Raw genomic sequence first — 17,063 nt, 5'->3', positions numbered from 1 at the left:
AGTGCTTAAAATTCCATTAGAATTTCACACAGTCAATACACACATACACATATACATACAATCTGTGAGATGCAAGCACACAGAATTTTGGTTCTGATTTTGTCCTGGATTTATGTACTACATTTACTCTCAACTAGAAATACATACCAATTATACATTGTCTGGCAAAATAAAAATGGTCTCTGTAATGCATAGTGTGAGTTTTGTCAAATATAATTTTAAAAAATTTGAAGAGTGTCAACATTATGTTAATTAATTTTTTTTGAAATATTGAAACATTAAAACTGTGCTCTAAGCAATTAGAGATTAAGTGTTAATAATATGTCAGAATTACATTGACTTTCTACTTTGCTTTAGCTTCTGCTAGATCAAGGTGTCCTTATAATAATATGAAATGAAATAGCTGTGAGCATAAATTATAAAACACCAAATACAACATCATTCCAATAAAAATGATACCTTGAATTTAAATTTACTTAAAGAATCTAACAAATGTTATCTAAAATAGTGAAATTGGCTATTTAAACTTTATTTTCAAAGATTGTACATATATTCAACAAGAAATTTAAAATATATTTCCTTTTAGACAGTGAAGAGTTCTTTCAAAATATCCCATTGAAGAAAAAGTTCATTCTAACTCCCCAATGATTCTACCCTTGGTGATGATTAATTGTATTTCCCATTCAAGATGGAATCTATTAATATTTTATGTATATGATGAAAACTTTTATTTTTCCAGGACTGTAATTATCAACTTCAACATGAAAAAATAAACTTATTTTGTTATATGGTTATTTCGCACTAGAGGACGGTAGCACTATTAATTAATATAACCAGTTTTCTTAAGAAAGTCATTATTAAAATAACTGAAGGGAGTCAGTTCTTATATCTCACTTTCCTGATTTCTCCTTGATCAAAATAACACAGGCCTATATGAAAATTCAGTTTGTCCTAAGAAACTTAGGTGCATTTGTTCAGTTGAAGATCATATGAAACAATCCGTCATATAGGTTTCTCACTGCAGAAAGTAAAAGGAACAGTAAGAGCCTCTGGTAAATTGCAAAAGTGTCCCTGGCTAACCTGCACTCAGATCTTATCCCAGAAAAGTTACACTGATATCAAATGCTGATTCTATAAAAGGATGACTGCATTCTAAAAATGACTGGTTTTCTAATGTAGATGGAAGCCTTCTTGCTATAATTAACTTTTTCACTCTGTCTAAAGAGTGTCTCACTTAGGGTTAGTAAAAACCATTAAAAATGAGTGATACTACTGGCAACCTTTTTGGATATAAACTATTTTGTGATGGGGCATCAGAAGTTCACCCTGACCTTGGAATGTAAACGTGAGATTCTAAGTTTGAGATAGAAGAACCCATTCCCCCATTCCGTACTCATACTGAAGAATAATTGATACCATTGCCGCAAAAGAACATGAAACATGCGGCTCAATCACTGTCATTCATGTGAAATCTAATCTAAATTATTATAAAGGATAGACATTATCCAGTCTTTCAAATCAGTACCTGGAATCATCTTCCAGGGCTCTTAAAACCAATGCCGCAAAGAAAGAAAATACGTAAATATTATATTAAATAAACGACAGCTTACAAAAAGATGGGACGCAGGTTGCCTCGTAGCTACTGAAGAAAGCTCATACCCTCCTTATAAAGCATCTTTCAACAATTTCATTAGGACAGAGATAAGTAAGGGCTTTGACAGTTGACTGCAAAGCTTTAGTTTCTCTGGATTGCTGAAGTTTAGTTGGCTGCCCGTGCCTTCAAGCATTCGCGTTTGATTAAGATTCCCCTTTTGCTACGAGGTTCAAGATATCCTCGCTTAGATCAGCGCCTCCTACGCACACCCACTTGTAGCAGCGCTACCCCGGTTGCTGTTAAGTTTCCCAGTCCTAGTTTCGGATAGTACTCAACTGGAGGAGGATTTTACTTTCCAATTCTGAAACTCAGATTTTCTTTTTGGTTAGCATTACATGAATACAACTACAAAAAAGAATCGTCTTTCGTCAAGGGTCTGAGCGTATATTTAATTGCCATTCTCTGACACATTCCTTAAAATCCTCTGAATTCCTAGACAATATCTTCTTCTTCCCCAAGAAAGAGAAATTTTACCATTTGGAATAGGGTGCTATTTAAAGAACTCTGAAATCAGAATTTAAAAAAAAAAAAAAACCTAAAACTTTTTCTCATGTGCTCTGCCAAGTTCCACTGCAAGTTCCAAACGTTGTGCAATAATTTGGAAATCCAGTTAACGATGGGAAAAATCGAGCCATTCAGAGTCGGGAAAAGTCAAGGAAAGGCACCCGCACGCACGCCCAGCGGACGCTGCATCCCAGGGCGCATTCCTCTCCCCATCGCTCAGATGGAAGGTCACGCTTCGCAATCGATTTCACATACTTGTCACTTGTCCTTTTTTTCTCAACCCTCTGGTAAACTAGTTTGAATCTTGGAGAGCTTAACGCAGTTGGCTGCTGTGCTGCCCTCGGAGAAACACGTGCCCGCGAATAAAAGGACCGAAGCAGCCTCGCCGAATTTGGCGGCGAGGAGCCAGCGAGGGAAAGACCTGTCCCGAAAGGCCCGCCGCCTCTCTCTAGCGGGAGAATCTGCCCCGCCATCTCTCCGCCCCCTTTCGCCGAGGGGGCCCGGCTCGCCCTTACCTGAGCTGTCGCTTTTCCTCTTACTGCCACTTCTCTTCTCCGCCTCCGCGGGTGACAGCGCCTGGCGGCCGTAGTCCCCGGGCGGGCACGCGGCCCCGGTCGGGGTGCTGGAGCCCAAGCTGGAGGAGTTGGCGCACAGGACCGGCGGGCTGCTTCCCAGCTCCGGGGGCCCTCCCGAGTCCGGCTGCAGGCAGAGGCTGTGCCGAGCCGCGCTCGGCGGGGAGGACATCTGCGGGAGGTGCCAGTTGGCCTGCAGAGCCTGGTGCTGCTGCTGCTGGTGGTGGTGATGATGGTGGTGATGATGGTGGTGATGCCCCCTGTGATGCTGGCTGGCAAACATGCCCTCCTCGTTGGGGTATCCCGCGATTATGCAAGACGAGGAAGACGTGGAGAGCTCGGGGTAGGACATGTGGTCAGATCTTCCATGGAGGGCGAGAGAGGATTGGGAGAACGGGTGCAAGCCTTGCGCGGTGGCGTGGGGGCTGCGGAGGCAGCCAAAGAGCGGGTGTTCCATAGCATGCAAGTCTCGGGTTCCAGGCAGAAGACTTCACGACGGTTCCAAACGCCACCACCCTCTGTCACTTTTCACTGGAAACCCTGTGACTTGTCCCCCTCCCAAAGCAATAGCCGCCCGCGTTTCTGCAGAGCTCGGATAATCCCGGTCCTGAGCCCTAGCGGCCAGCCTCCTTTACATATAAACACTCGGACCTGGAGAAGCTTCCCTCTGAGCTACTCAGATGTCAAGAGTAGGAGAGGTTGAAGCCAAAAGAAGGTGGTCCCAGAGAACTGCTTTCAGGGGGAAACGGCTCTGAGAGGTTATAAATAGAGTGTAATGTGAGCTGGGGGCTGGCTTAGGAGCCCAGTGCTGACCACATGCAAACTCCCTCCAAAACTCCCGCTCACTCCGCGCAGTGCGCTCCCAGTTCTACTTCCTATCGCCGGCTGGACGCATGCAGCGCGTCCACGCCCGCCCGCCGCTGCCAACAGCCGGGATTGCAAGCGGCGCGCCGGGCGCCTAAACCCGAGCCCCGGCGGTCAGCGGCTACCCTTCCCGCTCCGCCGGCCGGGGCGTGCACTGGCTCCCGCCAGCTCCAGCCCCGCACCCAGTGTCGCATCTGCTCACTTCTCTCGTGAAAGGTGTCTTGTCAGTGCCACTTGGGCAGAGTCACCTGCAGGAAAGCTTAGGGTGTGCCTAACTGTGGAGGAGCACGAAAGCAGTAGAATTAAGGAAAAGAATCAGAGCTAGTTTGGCGCGCAATCAGATTCAGCTTTTCCAACTTCTCATCAACTCGTGTCATGGGTTCAGGGGCGCTTCTCGCTTATTATACAGCTGGTGTCTGTGGGTGGGTTGTTAGAGCGCTGAGACGCCAGATTCGAGGATACAAGAAAAGCTCCCCATGGGCAAGAAAGGGCCGTTCTCTGTGCCGCAAGGAATGAGACTTGGTAGGGTGGAAGAAGGCATGGGGCCGCGACAGTCGCAGATGTTCTGCTTCTGGCATCCTCACCTGCGGTCCCAGGTGGGGTCAAGAGACCCCTGCTTTCCTCAAATGTCCTCCCCAACACCGCCCTCGATTTCCGGGTCCAACTCCATTTCCTAGACACTTGTCCGCCCAGAAGAACTTTTCCTGGATCAGGAGTATTCTAAAGCGATTTCGTCCTAGTCACAAGCAGTGTGTATATTGCATGTACATTTCCAGCCCTCTCCCTCAGGAGCCAGCCCCTGTCACCTCGCCCCCATCCAGAAAGTCTTCTCTCTTCCGCTCAAAAAATCAATCAGCTAATTTCACCCCTTTCACTCCCACCCCGCCACGGTTCCATTTACCAAACAAATATTACACTTCGGTATCCCTTAAAGTTCGGATCTCCCTGGTAACAATTTTGCATCCTAGAAAATGACTTAGAAAACTTGCGGCCGGTGAATTAATGCGAGCGACGGCTGGGCTTTGATACTGCCACAGGCTTGAAGGGCGACACTGTCTGCTGGGGGCCAAGTCGTTTACACAAGGCACGCACGCTGGCCGCGTATAATGAGCTGCGGGAACAGTTGAGCCCTGCCTGGGACTTGTCGCATCAGGAGAATATCGGCGCTCACCTATCCCTCCCGGGACCCCAAATGTGCCACCAGGAGCGTCGCCGTCTTACTTTCATTGTCTCAGGTGTCCAGAGGACGGGGGTCAGGTCTTGGAAGTTGTTAATGGGATTATTGGGGACAGCAAACTGGGCCAGGCATCTGGTTTGAATTAGGAAAATGTATTGATTAATCTTTCAGAAATGTCACCAAGGTAGAACTTTTCCCCTAGCCCTGTCCCTCGGGCTTCAGCCTGACCATCTCCTTTTTCTTTCAAGTGTCCTGGAGAATAGTGGCTTTGCAATAAACCTTTACATCCGTGTGAAAGTTCGAATTGTTTTCCAATGCTCAGAGGTGAGATGGGGTGGGAGTGATCAGGAATTCTGAGATTTGTTAGCACTGCTTTCTTTAACGGAAATTGAGCCCTATTTTGAGGGAAATTAGTTTTGCAGACTTCGTTAAAAAAAAAAAAAAAAGGTTAAAACTTTTGTTCACCAGCTGCTCAACTTTTCAGTCTGGGTTTGAGCTGGAACCTGCCGCAAGCGTTTGACGGTAAGGCTTTCTTTGCCGATATGTTTTGGGAATCTAATATTGTTTTAGACTTCGAAAGGGGGTGTTCTTCACGTTGCACGTTTCTAAGGGTTTTAAGCGCTCGCAGGATGGCGTCCAGGGCTTAGATCTTAAGAATGTTTCTTCCTGCCACTCCCCACGCCCGTGGCTCTTTAAGGATAAAAAAGGAGGGGATGTATTCTAATATCGTCGGAATATTTCTTGAATTTTCATTGTGTTTATGGTTTCAATATGTGCTCTGATATTAAAAGTTAAAGTACAAAGAGCAACGCTAAACTTCCCAAACTCGGGTAGCTCCTCTATGGATTCTGGGTGAAAGCATTAAAGGCTTTATCCAAGAAAAATTTAGGCAAACACCTCCATAGCCTGTGACTAGAAATATTTATATAATACTGTCTACTAAAGGTATTGTGGAAAATGTCAGACAGGACTAATTAAAGATACACTTGATCTGCACACATCAATAAAAAACATCCATAAAGGTCCTTTTGGTTTGCATTACAGTGGTTTAGAGGGAGAGACACAATTGAGAAATGAATGGATTTGAATTTAACCAGTGTATCTGCAGCAACCAGCAAACACACCTAAGTTTGCATCTCCAGGAGCTGCCACTTCTTGAACCTTCCCTTTGACTGTGGGTTATTTTCCTCACTCACTGTGTCAGATGTTAACAACATGTCCAGAAAATTCTCCACAACATGCCTCAGTCAGTCAGCTGAGTGTAGGACTAAAAGTCTGGTAAAGAAAAATTAGAAAAGGTTAGAAATGAGAGGAATCTCTTTGAAAGGCACCCAATTAAAAGAAACCTTAGCAGAAAAGGTCTTCTTAACTGAAGACTCAAAACATCTATCAGTTAACATGAAGTCCTGATGTCTAATAGAAAGTATAAGGAAAATGTTATTTGGACGAGAAAAAGTGTGGTTCAAAGGAAAAAAAAAAAGTGAAAAAGGAGGTCTGGATGCATTCCAGAATCAAATATGACTGGTCTGTTTTATCTGAATTTCTAAACATATGTTAATTATTCCATAAAGCTTTTTTTCCCAAAATTTTCATTCTTAGAACATTTAGAATAACAAAAAATATTAACTTATTTTTTAGGCCATAGAGAATTTTTTAAAATGTAATAATAACACGAAAAATCCCCAGCATTTCCTATAATAGCTATATCAGTGTCTACATCTATAAAAACCAACATTGAAAGATGTTTTTTACCGCTAATGGCTACTTATAGGGGGAATGGTAAAAATCACCAAACTTAGTAGAGAATTTCAATAGCTTTCATTTAAAACTATGTACAGTATAGTGTTTCTCCTATAATTACAATATACTTGAACTTCTCTGAAAAACGTTTAATATTTTATGCAAGATTTTGATATCAAACATTCAACAAGAGGTTGAATATATGAAAAATGTAAGCTGCTCATCTTTTGCAGGAAACATGATCAAAATTATCTTAAACGTGCTATGCTCTTTACATTGCATAAATGTGTATATCTATTATTTCTTCTGCTAAGTGAAATGGTATTCAGTAATAAAGGCAGAGATATTTTTAAATTAAGAATAAGGGGAAAGAACTTGAGCAATCTGAAAATTTTATTTTTATATTTTGAGATTCACGATTCTTTTGAGTTGCCATTTTTGTATGTTTGTGACATGAAGTATGGTGGGAATAAAAAAACTTAAATTAAAAATGATCCTTAGCTACAGATATTACAAAACTTTATTTTGGATTTTACCTGCTGGATAAAATTACCTTGGTAACATATAGTCATGATATATGCATTTAAGTACGGAAAATTACATCGAAACCAGAATTTGTCTCCTGAAAGTTTTGTTGAGAATATAAATATTATTTCTGTTATATTTTTCCAAGAAATAAAGGACTGGTTCTTTTGAAATAAAGAATTTTTAAAATATGCTAAGTACCCAATGGTAATTTATGTGATTTATGATGCACTCCATTTTTAAAAAACTTAAGAACTGCCTTTCTCCAGGAATTATGCACTATAAAATTTAAGGAACAGTTTGGCTACTGCATGTTATTTAGTGATTCTATATATTTTACTGATTTTTAAAATAAGTTACTGTTTTAACACAACAGTAATTAGTGACTTCACAATAAAATCTGTTATGTTTCTACATATACTAGGAGATATGAGTACCTGTTCATTACTCTGAGAGTATAACATTCAATATATTTTGTTTTTCTATTTTCTATCTCTTCCTACATTTAGATTTATGATTTCTTTTAGAAATTGGTGGTTTTCTTCAAGTACCACATAGTAAAAAATGTGCTGAAAAGTAGCATGGAATATAGATCGACTGATAATATTAAATTTATAAGATTTGAGTAAAAATTCAAAATATATGCAATCTTCCCTAATGCCAGTTGCTTTCCATATACACTTCATGACATTCTAATTATCTTATTTGCAGGGGGGACAATGATTGCCTCTCAAGTTTCAAAAACTTCTTTTTTCCCACCTTAAATCAAATATTATTCAACAAAGTTACTTTAAAATGATGCCTATGAGGAATAATTACACCCATTCCTACATTTTCATTTGCAATCAAGTTGTACGTTATTTTTATTGATAAAGTATGCATCTTAGATTTTTATAGTTGAAAACTGCATCCTTTACATATCTAACTACATGATGTAGAGACACAGGAATGCAGACAGTTCCATAATGAAATGCTATATATTACATTATATATTCTATACCATCAAACTCATAAGCATTAAATCTCTATTCATCCACATTTTAAGGAAAATAAACCATTTATTTCTCCCGTGTCATAAAAAGCAATGCTATAGTTTTAAATGGACTGAATTTAGAACAAGTTCATAAATCTTGGGGAACAAAAATTCAAACGAAACTAAAGAGGCAAATTTTAGGTAAACCTTTAGTCTTCTGTTTCAGGTTTTCCAACCTGAAGAGTTTAACATGACTAATATAATTTTGGCGCCATGGTAGGTTATTCTTCTGTGTTTTTGTCTTTCATGCATCAATTTCTAGCATGTTTTATTCTTAAAGTATCACTTTCATTGTGAGCCTGGGTTTATGATTTGCATCACTAAAAAACTCTGTGTTTTAGTTGTTTTGGTATAGCTTCCCTAAAATATTTAACTGCACACTCCAATTTTATATAATTCAGACTTGGCAGAGAAAGACTAGCTGCCTTTGATATCAACATTTTTGTTTATAGGAATAAAGGGAAAATTCTTTGCTTACCAAACGAAATGGAAAGTGAAGGCCAAATACAAGATGTCTTACAACAAAATATTTTTATGGGTTTAATATTAGTACTTTGATTCAGTTTAGATTCATAAAAGATTTTGAGAAACAACCTGGAGTATTTTTATACAATGTAGTGAACATATGAAAATGGATCAAGACAAGAATGAAAATGACTAAATGACGACTATCTGCTTATGCCTTAGTTGACCTAAGAAATTAGAAGGATGATTGGAGGACAAAGTCAAGGGAAAACCAGAGATAGTATTTAGCAGGGAAAAAGAGGGAGAAATAAGATATGCTTAAATATACAGAAAATAATTCTATGTTTGTAATTCATAAGCCACATACACTTACAATAATGGTAAAAGGATCCCAGGTGCATGTTTTAGTTTAACTGGAATTTTAAACATGAGTAATCAGAAAGGTTTACGTTTAAACAAATAGATGCCACTTAGATTTTTGACAAAAGTGATAATAATAAAATATCATTTGAGAAAGAGTTTCAAGTAATTGCACAAGCATAATGTGAAATGTTGGTAGCAATGTAGTCAATGCCTAGAAATGTGCAAGCTACTGAATGTCTGAGGTTCTGAATAATTGGTGCCTTCTCAGCTTACAAATCTGTAACCTGAAATTCATTGTAGTCCATCGTTTGCTAAATTCTATTTATTTTTAAGATGATATTTTTGCTAAGTTGGGGTAATAGTATATTGGAAGGGAATAAGCTGGCTTTCAATGACTTTTAGTGACTGAGGGGGGCCAAAAAAAATATTGGGCTAACTGCATCCTAAAGCATTTCAAAGTACAGGGGAACCTTGTAGAATAAAGCACAAACTACAACTCAGAAGGACTATCATCTCTGAGCCCCAGGGCTCAGGTTAGGACAGTTCCTTCTACCGTCAGCTAACGGTTGATTTACCAGCAAGGAGACCAGTGGTCAAAGTAAAGCTTTTTGCATACTGCATGAGTGTGTTAAGTACCAGTTGAAAACTCTTCAACACAGAGCAGCTATACAAGATAATACTCTCTGCTTGGAATTCATTTTGCATGAACCTTGGCTTATAACCTCAGAATTGCAGGTATTGCTTTGGTCAAATTTCTAAAGGTTAATTCTTGAAGGCATGAGTAATAATGGACAGGAAAATGGTCATGATTGAAAAAGTCAAAACAATCTTGGAAAACTTTCTGATAAAATACAGTAAATGTTACTAGCGATCTTGAAAGTGGGCTGCGTGAGCAGTGGGAAACCTGAACTGTTCTTTTCTTTAATCTAGAGCACCTGTAGCAATCTGAAGCAGCATTTCTGCAATAACTTAAGAGGATTCCATGTGCAGGTTAGAGTAAGTGTCCATGAAGATATAGTCAATTTAAATAAATGTGACCCATTATCAACTACAATAAAACATCTGCTTGCTGCAAACAACTTTATGAAGATTTCCCTGATATAGTAAATATAGAGAAATAAATATAGCTCAACTCTGACTTTCTAGAATAACTGTTGCTTTTTTTTTTTCCAAACAGTTACCATCTGTGGGCCAGTAGTCCCTGTCAGTTGCTTATGAGATGCTTGGTTTCCTCCAAGTTCTGTTCTTAGTCACCTCCTGTATCCTGCATTATGCAGTTAATGATGTGATTTGATCAGAGTAAAAAGCTGAGTTGCTTTGGATTATTAAGATCAGATTTTCTAAAGTACATGGCCTACACATCATCCAGTAGACCCTGCCAAGGCAGATGGCTCAGCCCCAAGTGGCATCACTTGGAATTATTCTTCCAGTTTTGAAGATAAGCACATAACTATGAAACTCCACAAAAATCTCCACTGTTGCTTGTGTGGTGACAAAGTTGAATGAGTATCTTTTAAAAATATATAAGGAAGCACATAGAGGCTTGTACACATTACATGCTATAAATCTGAGGTTGTTGAATTAGCTGTTGGTGTTCTTCTTTGTGTAATAATACTAAAGATTTGTCAATCCATGTAAATAGTTCTGTTATGAAGATATTATTTTTCTTAAATAGTTAGCAATCACTATCATGGGGCATTTGTGACCAAGTAGAACCAAATCTAACCCTTCGACTGCAAGGAATCAAAGCAGTCAATCCTAAAGGAAATCAACTTGAATATTCATTGGAAGGACTGATGCTGAAGCTGAAGCTCCAATGCTTTGACCACCTGATGTGAAGAGCCTACTCATAGGAAAAGTCCCTGATACTGAGAAAGATTGAAGGCAAAAGGAGAAGGGGATGGCAGAGGATGAGATGGTTAAATAACATCACTGACTCAGTGGACATGAATCTGAGCAAACTCTGGGAGATAGCGAAGGACAGGGAAGTCTGGCATACTGCAGTCTACGGGGTCACAAAGAGCTGGACATGACTTAGTGACTAAACAACAACAACATAACCTAATGATGACTAAAACAAACAAACAAAAAAAAGGGTTAGGTTCTTTGCATTGTAGTAGCAATTGCAGTTATCACAATTGCTCAATTTCAACTTCAGGTTAACAAGCCCCGTATCAGTCTTCTTCGAACAGATCATTGCCAATCCAGTTTCTCAAATCAGAAGCAGGAACCCACGCTTGACAGGCTCCTCCGTTTTCACCTGTCTATATGCAATCAGTCATCAGGTAGAGTAGTCTGACTATACTTCTTTAATATTCATTAACTTCACCCTTCTCTCCATCACCAATGCTCTTACCTTATTGGGGGGCTTCACTTTTCTTACTTGGATGACGTGGAGCTCTCCATTGCAATATACTTGCCAAGAGCATTGCCACATCTCCAAAAGCTGGAAGGAGAATGGGTTTGAATCTTAACTCTGTCATTTTCTGACTCTGTCAGTGCATTCATTTGGTAACTCAAAAGAATACTACAATGAATGAATTCAACAGTGTGGTGAGTGTGCCTAATACAATGCCTAACATAAGCTTAATACACATGGAATAAATTTAAGCTAAATCTAGAGCTGTCAGTGTTAAATATAGCTTCCTGTGGTTATTGAGCATTTGAGATGTGTCTAGTCTAAATAAAGATGTGCTTCAACATTAAAATGCACATCAGATTTCAAAGATTTCACGTGAAATGAATAAACTTTCATACTGATTACATGTCAGAATTACATGTTAAAATGATATTTGCTGGATATACTGGTCTAAATAAAGTATATTGTTATAATCAATTCTCTTTTTCCTTTTTTAACGTAGTTACTAGAATAGCTAAAATGACAAATGTGGCTTAAGTAAGATTTTTCTTGGACAGTGCTGATCTAGAGAATGTAATTTAACTTTTTCTTTCTTTTATTCTCTCTCTCACAAATAGGTACCAAATTACATATATATATACATATATCTGTCAAAATGATGTAAGACCTGAAATCTCTCTGTAAGTTGATCCTCTTGACCCCATGATTAGGAGCTTCACAATGTGGTACCACACCTGGAAATCTCCAGAACAAGATCTCAAGGAAACACAGGAAATTCCTGGAGTGGCAAAACATCCTATTTGAAGACATTCAATTATTCCTCTGTGCATCAGGAGCATCGCCATGACTTAACTATTCATATGCTTGAAAGAGTTTGTTTAGAAAGAGCCTTTACAGGAAAATAAAAAGAGCCAGGTATATTATTGATGATGGGCTAGACAATGCCATCATGGTGAGTTAACCTCTACATCTTATTCCCTGGGCAAAAGTTTAGTTCTTATTCCTGCAAATTTTGATGCAAGATGGTTGGCTCTCCAGGCAGATACTGACGCCATGAATTAGACATCTCAACATGTTCCTCCAAAACAAACCACAGCAGGGGAAGATGGAAGTGGAGGGTCACACACCTGGTCTTATATACTTGGATGCAAGGTGATACGTGTCATTTTTACTTACAGCTTGTAGGCCAGAACAAAGCCTAACAGACCTGCAAGGGGCCTGGAAAAAATTCTGGCGCACATGGTGGACTGGTGAACAGTAAATGTTTCTGCCACATAAGGCTTTGGTAGACTTCAAATTTGTTCCTTACAGGCCTAATTCATACCACTAACTGAATATTCCTTGAGACTTTCTGTAATCTTATGGTAATGTTTTTCAAGTACAGTGTCTGACACAAAGTATTCAATAAATATACTCAGCAGAACACTTAGATCTGTAAGTTTCACTTTATCTTTGGACTTCAGTACCCCTGTAGTTGCTATCAAATCAGGAAACTGTTTGCATAACTGTTGCAACTCTAACTGCAAAGAAAATTAACTCATAAAAATGAGCAGCCCAGCTTCAATTGTGTTTTGGTTTTTATAGTTCTTGCTCTGTTTCTTTGTTCCAGAGCAGAAGTGCACCTAAATGTCATGGGAATTAGAACAACAGCTGTGTCCACCACACTCAATGAGAGAGTGGTTCAGATTCTTGGCAGAGTTTGTCTTTAAGTGTCTGCACTTGTGCTGGGACACCAATCTCTACATGTGAATTAGAGTCATTCCCTCTCAGATACTATGTTTTATTTTCAATCAGTACTGTCCAGTCTGTAGTGGTTCATTGCATAGACTTGAAGATGACATTTTGGGCTGTGTCCTGTATTTGTCACTTAGTGGAACTTTGATTGTGGTCAGGTTAATTAACTTCGTGTGTCTAGGTTTTCTCATTTTTAAAGAAAGATGTTTATTTCTATAGTTTCATGTTGGCAAACTAGCAAGTCCATATAAGTCTAGACTTAAATAATACTAAGTCTACTATATCAGTGAAAGATACTGTTATCATAGTGACAATTTTTATTATTGTCTATCCTCGAGATCTTATTCTGTCTAAAAAGAAGTCCCTATAAAAATCTTTAAAAGTATTCATGCACACACACACATATATATATATATATTCATTCATTCCATTTCCCCCTCAATTAACACTCTAATATCTTGAAACATCTTGACCTAGGACAAGATTCCATGCATGTTTGTTGAATGAATAAATGATATACTAACAAAAAATGTAACTTTATTCTCAACATTTTGTACATAAATGATCATACATTTAGTTTGCATGCATTTCACTTGACTTTTCACTTGCTTCAAAATATGATTTTAAAAAACCTCCTGGCATGTAAAACCTAGAAATTGGGGTGAGTGACAAAAACTCATCAGTATGGCCAAAAGAACCATTAAGTTCTAAGGAAGAAGCTATATAACATTGCTTAATTATAGTACTTTGGAATACACTTATAGTAGTACTTGGCACATTTTATTTTAGGTTTTACTGCATCTAGACTTTGCTTTAAAGGTAATGAATTGCTTTTTAATAGCACATGTTTAGTGAAATAATAACAATTGGACAAATCCTACCTCCAAATATGTTGAAATATGCAACCCCTTGAACTCCAAATAAAGAGATTTTAGTGATGAAGCAAAATCCTCCCCCAAACAAATAACATTATAGAACTTAAGATTTAGCATTTATGCATGACATGCTTCATTTTTGTTAAGTGTATATAAAGCATACTAAAAGTAAGCTAATTATTACTCAGGAAATGATCAAGACTCTCTATATTATCTATTCCTGAATAATGTCAGATAGCTATATTAGATATTAAACAAACCGAGTTTTATTATATGACTACAATTTCTATTATTTTTGAATTGAATCTCTTTGTAGTTCCAGAAAGGTTTACTGGTGATTTACAATCAAGCTTGATAATAACAAAATAATTTAACACAAAGAAAGGAAAACTTCCTAGAGCAGTTGTTTCAGAATCCTAAATACCAGAAGGACCCTCTTTTTTTTAACAAAAGAAATTCATTATAGAACCAACTATCTGAAGTGAACAATGAGAAGCAGAGCGGTCATGATGGACTCAGATAAAGGGACTCTGGTAGCACATGCCTATGGTTCTGCCTTCTCCTTACCGACCTACCACAGGTTTATGGGTAGCACCTACAAAGAATGAAAGGAGCTAGGTACACAATCTGAAAACCACTAATCTCTCTCATGTATACAATCCACCTGGGAAGATGACCTCTGAAATGCCATACCTGTGTTTTCCCGATCTGCTGATGTATTTGATAGGCATCCTCCTGGAGTAAATATTTGAGTCATATTATTCTCTTCTATTTTTGTCTTCAAGTGTCTAGTAATCAGTCCTTCATATTTTCTATTAAAAAAATATATAAAGTTAGATTGTCAAACTTTGCAACTGTAGAAATATTTTAGTGAAGAAGATTTTAATGTAATAACCCTATATTTATCGAGAGTCAAAATTAGAAGAGAAAAGCTATATGAGGGATATTTCCATAAGATCTGAACAGCACAATGTTATTTAGAAGAATCCAAAAAGGATCAAATCCGTACAGAATTCAGTGCCAGAAAAACAGATTTCTAGATGGAAAAGGGGGCAAATAACAAAAAATTTTAAATTATCAAAGAAAAAATACATGTGATCAAGAAATAGAAAATATTGCAAGCTACTTTTAATCAAAATACGGGTTAAAGGACATGTTATTTTCCTCCTACCAAATTGACAAAGTTTAAAAAACAAGTTACTGTGACAAAGGATTTAGTAAAATAATGAGTCCTACACTATGGGTAAGAGTATAATTAAAACAGCTTACTGAGACAAAATCAGCATCAAATGTTAACTTTTGATTCAAAAATTTCAGACAAATTTATCTGAAAATTTCAGATAAAATTTCAAAGGAAATAATCACATATATCAAAAAGTTTGTGTGAAATTATCTGAAGTGATAGTCATTATGTCAAAAATGTATATCTAATAATAAAATTGATCAAATGCTTTATGTTAAATCATGAAAAATATAGCTCAATGATTAAAAATCATGTTCTAAAAATAACAAGAAAGATACAGAAAATCAGTTGTAATTCTAAGAAAAAAGGCAGGCTACAAACCTATGACAAAGATGATCCAAAAACAATCACAACATATATTTTTGTATATTATATATATTTGTTATGTATATTATTTTCTTTCACTCACTATGTATAATTCACATATACATGATATCATTTAGTCAGCCATCAGTTCAGTCGGTCAGTCATGTCCGACTCTTTGTGACTCCATGGACTGCAGCACTCAAGGCTTCCCTGTCCAACATCAACTCCTGGAGCTTGTTCAAACTCATGTCCATCGAGTCTGTGATGCTATCCAACCATCTCATCCTCCATCGTTCCATTCTCCTGCCTTCAATCTTTCCCAGCATCAGGGACTATTCCAAGGAGTCAGTTCTTCGCATCAGGTAGCCAAAGTATTGGAGTTTCAGGTTCAGCATCAGTCCTTCCAATGAATACTCAGGACTGATTTCCTACAAGATGGGCAGGTTGGATCTCCTTGCAGTCAGTCCAAGGGACTCTCAAGAGTCTTCTCCAACACCACAGTTCAAAAGCTTCAATTCTTCAGCGCTCAGCCTTCTTTATAGCCCAACTCTCACATCCATACATGACCACTGGAAAAACCATAGCCTTGACTAGACGGACCTTAATTGGCACAGTAATGTCTCTGCTTTTTAATATGCTGTCTAGGTTGGTCATAACTTTCCTTCCAAGGAGTTAGTGTTTTTTAATTTCATGGCTGCAGTCACCATCTGCAGTGATTTTTGGAGCCCCCCAAAATAGTCTGTCACTATTTCCATTGTTTTCCCATCTATTTGCCATGAAGTGATGGGAATGGATGCCATGATCTTCATTTTTTAATGTTGAGTTTTAAGCCAAGTTTTTCACTCTCTTCTTTCACTTTCATTAAGAGGCTCTTTAGTTCTTCACTTCCTGCCATAAGGGTGGTGTCATCTGCATATTTGAGGTTATTGATATTTCTCCTGGCAATCTTAATTCCAGTTTTTGCTTCATCCAGCTTGGCATTTTGCATGTTGTACTCTGCATATACGTTAAATAAGCAGGGTGACAACATACAGCCTTGACATACTCCTTTCCCAATTTGGAACCAGTCTGTTGTTCCATGTCCTGTTCTAACTGTTGCTTCTTGATCTGCATACAGATTTCTCAGGAGGCAGGTAAGGTGGTCTGGTATTCCCATCTCTTAAAGAATTTTCCATAGCTTGTGCTCTACACAGTCAAAAGCTTTGGTGTAATCAATAAAGCAGAAGTAAATATTTTTCTGGAATTCTCTTGCTTTTTCAATGATCCAATGGATGTTGGCAATTTGATCTCTGGCTCCTCTGCCTTTTCTAAACCAAGCTTTAACATCTGGAAGTTCATGGTTCATGTCTGTTGAAGCCTGGCTTGGAGAATTTTGAGCATTACATTGCTAGCGTGTGAGATGAGTGCAATTGTGCAGCAGTTTGAACATTCTTTGGCATTGCCTTTCTTTGGGATTGGAATGAAAACTGACCTTTTCCAGTCCTGTGGCCACTGCTGAGTTTTCCACCTTTGCTGGCATATTGAGTGGAATACTTTAACAGCATTATCTTTTAGGATCTTCAATACCTCAACTGTAATTCCATCACCTCCACTAGCTTTGTTCTTAGTGATGCTTCCTAAGGGCCACTTGACTTCACATTCCAGGATAT

At 38.3% G+C, this 17,063-nt stretch overlaps 1 protein-coding gene and 2 long non-coding RNA genes across 3 annotated transcripts in view; 1 reads left to right on the top strand and 2 right to left on the bottom strand.

The window, feature by feature from the left end:
• MEOX2 (mesenchyme homeobox 2) overlaps nt 1-3,548 on the bottom strand; it is a 71,794-nt gene extending 68,246 nt beyond the window's left edge. The window contains exon 1 of the mRNA XM_020904061.2: nt 2,674-3,548. Coding sequence (XP_020759720.1) covers nt 2,674-3,187 — 514 coding nt within the window. The 5' untranslated portion in view covers nt 3,188-3,548. The remainder of the gene's footprint in view (nt 1-2,673) is intronic.
• A 246-nt stretch (nt 3,549-3,794) lies between these two features.
• Nucleotides 3,795-12,685, top strand: LOC110144173 (uncharacterized). The gene is made up of 2 exons (XR_002315814.2): nt 3,795-5,293; nt 11,874-12,685. It is a non-coding gene; the product is annotated as an uncharacterized lncRNA (long non-coding RNA).
• The window catches only part of LOC110144174 (uncharacterized), a 28,284-nt gene continuing 17,144 nt past the window's right edge, over nt 5,924-17,063 (bottom strand). Inside the window, exons 2-3 of the long non-coding RNA XR_002315815.2 lie at nt 14,559-14,677; nt 5,924-6,046 (exon numbers count right to left, since the gene is read on the bottom strand). This is a non-coding gene — a long non-coding RNA (uncharacterized lncRNA). The remainder of the gene's footprint in view (nt 6,047-14,558; nt 14,678-17,063) is intronic.

This window comes from Odocoileus virginianus, chromosome 1 (genome assembly GCF_023699985.2).
Source record: "Odocoileus virginianus isolate 20LAN1187 ecotype Illinois chromosome 1, Ovbor_1.2, whole genome shotgun sequence".
Lineage (NCBI taxonomy): Eukaryota > Metazoa > Chordata > Mammalia > Artiodactyla > Cervidae > Odocoileus > Odocoileus virginianus.
This window is presented reverse-complemented; position numbering and strand designations above follow the sequence as displayed.